Raw genomic sequence first — 6,403 nt, 5'->3', positions numbered from 1 at the left:
ACATAGTAAGTGTTGGTGATGATTTGCTTCTGAACGACTTAACGAGTTAAGAAAGTACTCCAGTTTATTTGATTTTACTCAGAAGATTGTTGTCCAGTTGACATGTCCATACATGTTATACTATCTACTTGTTTGCTGATTTTATGTACTATGATATTTGGTACTGACTGCTGAGGTTCGCTTCCAACTTTAAGTAACAACTATGCACTTATGTTATAAAGTGAATATTGATTTTTTAGGCTAGGAGAAAATCCCATACTTGAATTAGAAGGAACACCTAACAGCATAATATTACTCTTTCTGCAAAAAAACTATGTTAACTCCATTTGCATAACCACATTCATAAAACATGTCAACATAATGAACCAATTCGACAACGACTATAAAGGAAACATGTTAGCTTCTCCCCATTAATTAAATAAATCAATCAACTAGCAAGAACATTTTTCGTTCTAAACTGAACAGAATACAGTAACCCAAGACCCATGGATTTTAGAAACTAGTATACATAGTCCTATATGTATATAGCATCCTCTATTGGAGTAGGCACAGTAACTACCAAGGCCTTCTACCAAGAGGAATTACGTTGGATCCAGACTTCTGGTCCCGGTTTCCAAAGCCACCTCGTCCTCTAGACCGGAAATTGCTCCCTGTAGCAAGAAAAGCAAAATCCAAATAAAATCGACTACTAACCTTTATTCTCATGTTAACAAGTTGGACTAATATACAGAATAGATTTAAAAGCTGAGTTTTTAAACACAAACCTCCAGTGCTGTGAGCAGTAGACCCTGCCAATGCAGAAAGTTGAGGTGGAACAATTTGCCCTGCCTGCTGAAGGATCTTAATAAGCTGTCGGGTATACTTGGCATTTGCATGGGTGAAAAATGTAAATGCAGTTCCCGTGGCACCTGCACGTCCAGTTCTGCCAATCCTATGAATATAATCCTCAAGACTTGAAGGGAAATCATAGTTGACAACACACTTTATGTCCTTAACATCTGCATCAAATCAAACAATAACTCCAGTTACACCCAACTGGTGAAAAAAGTACAACATAACTTGCAACCTTATCCCTGCAGTACTGAGATCCAAGTGATCGTATGTAAGATATAACACATTCCTTACATAAATGTGCCCACCTTAACCTGGCAGGGATAAGGAGCAGCTCCACCACAACTTCCAAAATCAAATCCAGTGACACGATAATCTTGCATGAGTCTACCGGGCTGTCAGGGCAACCAGCTCCAAAACTGTGGATGGGCAACGTTAACCTCAACTTTACTTTAGACAAAATGACTTGAGACATACCCTTTGTGGAAAAAGTCTAGGAAATTCAACAAAAGCCGCCTCCCTAAGCTTAAAATTCCTAAAATATAACAAATGGATCTTCACTAATTGCACCATGAAGTTTAACACCTTCATTTGACACCTATTTTTCACTATACCAGTTCCCATTTTCCTTCTAATACCTATTTTTCACAACGGCAGTTGGCAATATTTTAAAAACCAACATCAATTCAGCTCGAAGAGAAAACATATCCCCTTTATACCCACCACCAAACTTTCTAATGTAGAAAAGAACAATTGGCCATTCATTCAGCTTGAATGCTCAAATGCTCCACTGATTAGCAGGGTAGGGTGCAGGGTGCTGCAATAATACTAGGTCCCTATAGTATCATTACCACCCAACAACTTTCTAAGTGTAGATAGAAACACAATCAGCCATCCAATTAGCTTGTGTGCTTTAAGGATGGGGTGACGAGTGTAATACTCACAAGTGCCTGTATTATGAATTAAAATTTCAATTTCCACTAACTACAATGTAAAAATTTCAAGTAAGCCCACATATGTAAAAGAAGCTGTACACCTAATTTTACCAAGGAAATGAAGCAATGCGACCTTCGCCCCATCATCGGCTCTCTTTTTTTAAGAGATCTCACAGGTTTCCTATTCTGAGGATAAGATATAGGGGCAAATCAGAAGAACACAAGCTATAAATTTTTTGTGTGATGCTTTGTCAACAGACATTAAACATTTTTCGATAAGGATGCTATGCCATAAGACATTAAACATAACTTGAAATTGTATGACAAACTAAGAAGGCTGCATAAACAAACTCCACTAATGAGAATAGGACTCCCTCCATACAGCCTGTATAACTTTCTTTTAAACCCAGGTTGCCTCAAACTGATTGACCCCTATCTAAAAACTTTAGCATTTACCAACAACCGCAAATCAAGGCAATCTTATCATTGACCTTGATTGGAAACCTCTTTCAGCACTATACTTTCCAATATATCCCAACTTGAAAAATGTATTCGGATAGTCCAAATTAATGTCCGACCTCTGGTTTCCTTGTGACCAAACTATCAAATGCAGACCAGAAAAGGGAAGTTAAGACGTGCTACTAAACCAAAATTTTTACAATGGGGACATTCTTACAGCTCTACGAGGGATTCCTCTCCTTTAGAAGTGTGTGAAAACATTCAAATTCCCCTACATTATTACATCATCATAGTGCTCACTGTAAGAGCGGATTCTCCTATTTAAAGATCCCTCCAATTTTTGAGATTACTGAAGAGTTGGTCACATAATACGTTAAGGGATTACTATTAAGTTTCTGCATTTAATTCAACTAATTGTTCTGATATTGACAGTTCCGAGAAATCCTATCTTCTCCTGCTCAACTGAGCAAAAATATTGTTTCTCTGTTATTGTGGTTAACGCGCCCCTAAATGCATCCCAAACCTATGTACCCAAACCACAGATTACTAACCCAGGAAAGTTGACAGCAGCCGGAGACTCGTTTCCTCTAGTGTGAAAGACCTAAATGGACAGACTAAAAAATCGTAATCCTAAACATTATTGATCCTACCAAGACCACGTGCAGCAACATCAGTGGCAATCATTATGGGACTTCTGCCATTTTTGAATTCAGCCAGGACCCAATCCCTCTCATCCTGGCTTTTATCGCCATGGATGGATAAAGCTGGCCATCCATCCATTCTCAACTGTCTTGTCACTTGATCACATCCTTTCTTTGTTTCTACAAATATTAGGATTCTGCTTCCATCCATCATTTCTTTCAAAAGCCCAATCAACCTGTGAAATCATAAAACCATGACCATGAGCAATCAAGTTTGAAGAGGGAAATCATAGAATAACATGTGGGTGGCTATTAAATCACACCTTCTATACTTCTCTAAATCTGTGACAACTTCAACGATTTGCCTTATGGATTGATTTGCTTTCAAGTCTGGAGACCCAATGATGACCTGACAATTTAAGCATGTTTAAACACATTGCAAAACATCTTTAAAAACAGTGATGTTACTTGTGATGCACTTGTATGTTAACACACTATAAAGTCAATGCATTATAATATGGCATCACTGCTTACTTCTACTTACCTTATAGGGATTGCGTAGAAACTGCCTAGCCAGGCTTTCAACCTCTTTGGGCCAAGTCGCACTCCAATACAAGGTTTGTCTATCTGGTCTAATCTGTAGCATCATGAAGAAATATTTTCAACCTCAGACTCTGAGCTTCTCCTAGAGGACTTTGCCATGCAATAATTCAATCACAACCAATAACGAAACAGAATACGACCAAGACAAAATACATCATCACAACAACAACAACCACAACCCAGTGAAATCCCACAAGTGGGGTCCGGGGAGGGTAGTGAGTACGCAGACCTTACCCCTACCCCAAGGAATAGGGGTAATTCGAGGCTATTTCGTTCAGATTCTAATTTAAGAAATAGATAATACATTTTCAACCCCTTTTGAGCAAAAACATAGATAATTAGAGGGTTCGAGAAACAGCAGAACAAAATTAGTGCACAGTCAAACAAATAGGGAGAAACGAACATATCCTTATGAAAGATCCATCTTTCACCGCAGAGCCATAGAAATGCAGAAGTTCAGCATGCCATGTACGGTTAAATCCTGCATTAAGTTAGATGAGAAGACCAGAAGCCATCTGATACCAGCCCATCAACCAGGCAATGTCCGGGAAGATAACGATGGAATTTTTGCCAAATTTTAAAGCAAACGGCAGAGCTGACTACTTCCATCAAAATACCTCTAAACTCCATTGCATTGATAACTATACTATTAAAACCTCTTCAATGACTTGGAAAAGAAAAGTTACATGAACGTGTTGAGTATCTCCAGTCCATTACCCCTATTTATCAACAACAACAAAAAAAGTAGAATCTCCCTTACCCCTTCAAAATTTAAAATATTCAATGCTCCCCGAAATTTAGCTATCAGGAAAATTTCCATATTTAAGGAGCAAAATCAAGCATGTAAGAAACTCAGTCGAGAAACCTCTGTCTCTCACATATTATTCATGGTTAGTAACATCCACAGACTAAGTCAAACAAAAAGATAATCATTATGCAAGTTGAGTAATTGTAGCTGCCTGGCTGCAGGATAGCCCAAAATAATATCCTTACTTTCCACTACAGTGGACGAACATGATGAAGTATTGACACAGATGAGGGCCCAAAATGATATTGTACGAAATTACAGATTGTTGTGCAACTAAAATCATAAAGGAAAAAAGAAAGAAATGAATATGCATGCCTGGGAAATTATTTTCCTGATTTGAGGCTCAAACCCCATATCCAGCATTCGATCAGCCTCGTCCAGTACGAGATAAGTCACTCTTTTCAAGTTTGTATGTTGAGCTTCCAGCATATCTATTAACCGACCAGGGGTTGCAATCACAATTTCAACTCCTGATATGAAGTTTCACGTTTTAAAACCAGTTCGGCAAAAAAGGATTCAAAACAAACAAGTTAGAAACAAACAAAGAAACAGAAAACCTCTTTTAAGATCACGGATTTGAGGTCCTTTTGGGGCACCACCATAAATGCAAGTACTGCTAATGTTGGCACGCGATCCAAATTTGACAGCTTCTTTTTGAATCTGAACAGCCAATTCTCTCGTAGGTGCTAATACTAGCACGATTGGGCCATCACCATGAGCTGGATTTGTGAGGGAGAAAAGATCAAGATGGAGCCAGTCAATAAAAAGCAGCAAGCCAGTCTACACAATCAAAAACAAACAGGAAACACCATACTAACCCAACCGTTGTGCGCGGACATGGACCAAAGCCGGCAATAGATATGCCAAAGTCTTCCCAGAACCAGTTTCAGCAATCCCTATTAAGTCTCTGCCCTTTAAAGCCATTGGCCATCCTTGTGATTGGATAGGTGTTGGCTCAACAAATCCTAATCTTGAAATAACCTCGAGGCAATAATCTAGCACACTAATTCAATCAGACAAATTTCAAAAGATTTAGCTAAATCATCAATACATTTAGGTCTCCAGAAGTAATACCAGGAAAGTTTGCCTCATGGAACATCTGAATTGGCCTAGGGACATCATGGCCTTCAACAGTAATCTCACGCCGTGCACGATAAAGAGCAACATCCTCTTCAGTCATTGCCCTCACAGAGTGATGTTCAACATAAAAATTCTTCTCGAAGGGTACCAAGTTTCCGAAGTCTGCCTTTGGAAGAGTAAGGTTGTCTAGATCATCTCGCGAGCTCCCATGCCTACCTCCTCCTCTCCCACCACGGCCTCCATCCGAACTAAACCTTCCACCTCCACGTCCACCACTGTAGCCTCCATCAAAATCCCTACCTCCTCTCCCACCACTCCTACTTCCAGTGTTGTTTGACCCCGCACCAAATCGCCCAGGCCGGTCTCCCATACCACCGTTAGCCACTCTGTCACCTCCAAAGCCACTGTCCCGGCCCATACCAGCCCCTCTTGAAAAACCACCTTCAAAAGGTGAATACCCATTGAACCCGCCACCAACAGGTCCAGATCTACCTATTCCACTACCCCCTCTAGCACCAGAGTCCATAGGCGGTGCTTGAGGACCGCCATAAGGAAGGGGCTCACCACGACCGTAGCTAGCCGCAGCTCCACCAGGCATAGGCCGAGAATATATATGAGGTGGACCCACTAGATCACTGCAATCGGAGAAACACAAGCAAATAGTGAATACCCCCAATCACAAGATTCAAACTTTATTGCCAACAGAGTTTCTATGCTTGTATAGTTTATGCAGAAACATAATACTCCTGCGTATAAATTACGAAGTGAATGTGTACNCACGTCTTCTAGCTCGTGGTCTCGTCACCAGGGAGCCTCCTTCATCCTCTTTTTCTGAGTCTTCTTCTTCAGTAGCTTTTCTTTTTGCAGAAGAAGAACCCAAGATTATTTCTCGGGCTGAAGAGGTACGAGTACCCAAAGAGTCACGAGAGGCCGCAACTGCCTCAGCAGTAACCCTTCGAATAGCAAATCCTGATAAAAAGAAGGATAAAAGTTAGAACAATAAAAGAAAATATTTATATACGTGAAAGATAAAATAAAAACTCTTC

At 40.0% G+C, this 6,403-nt stretch overlaps 1 protein-coding gene across 3 annotated transcripts; it reads right to left on the bottom strand.

The window, feature by feature from the left end:
- LOC109223685 (DEAD-box ATP-dependent RNA helicase 20) lies at window positions 313–6,032 on the bottom strand. 3 transcript variants are annotated; one of them, XM_019388082.1, is made up of 9 exons: window positions 5,352–6,030; window positions 5,096–5,272; window positions 4,835–4,996; window positions 4,593–4,747; window positions 3,411–3,503; window positions 3,190–3,275; window positions 2,876–3,102; window positions 765–998; window positions 313–650 (listed from the first exon to the last, which is right to left on the bottom strand). In XM_019388082.1, the coding sequence occupies exons 1-9, from the start codon at window positions 5,953–5,955 to the stop codon at window positions 556–558; spliced, it is 1,833 nt and encodes a 610-aa protein (XP_019243627.1). In that variant the 5' UTR covers window positions 5,956–6,030; the 3' UTR covers window positions 313–555. The 3 variants fall into 3 exon arrangements, 1 of the variants encoding a protein (XP_019243627.1); XR_002067642.1 differs by lacking the exon at window positions 313–650 and adding an exon at window positions 1,140–1,250 and having other exon boundaries at window positions 907–998; window positions 5,352–6,031; XR_002067643.1 differs by lacking the exon at window positions 313–650 and adding an exon at window positions 1,126–1,250 and having other exon boundaries at window positions 908–998; window positions 5,352–6,032.

This window comes from Nicotiana attenuata, chromosome 3 (assembly GCF_001879085.1).
Source record: "Nicotiana attenuata strain UT chromosome 3, NIATTr2, whole genome shotgun sequence".
NCBI classification, from domain to species: domain Eukaryota; kingdom Viridiplantae; phylum Streptophyta; class Magnoliopsida; order Solanales; family Solanaceae; genus Nicotiana; species Nicotiana attenuata.
The sequence above is the reverse complement of the archived record's forward strand: the minus strand, read 5'-3'. Positions and strand labels throughout refer to the sequence as shown.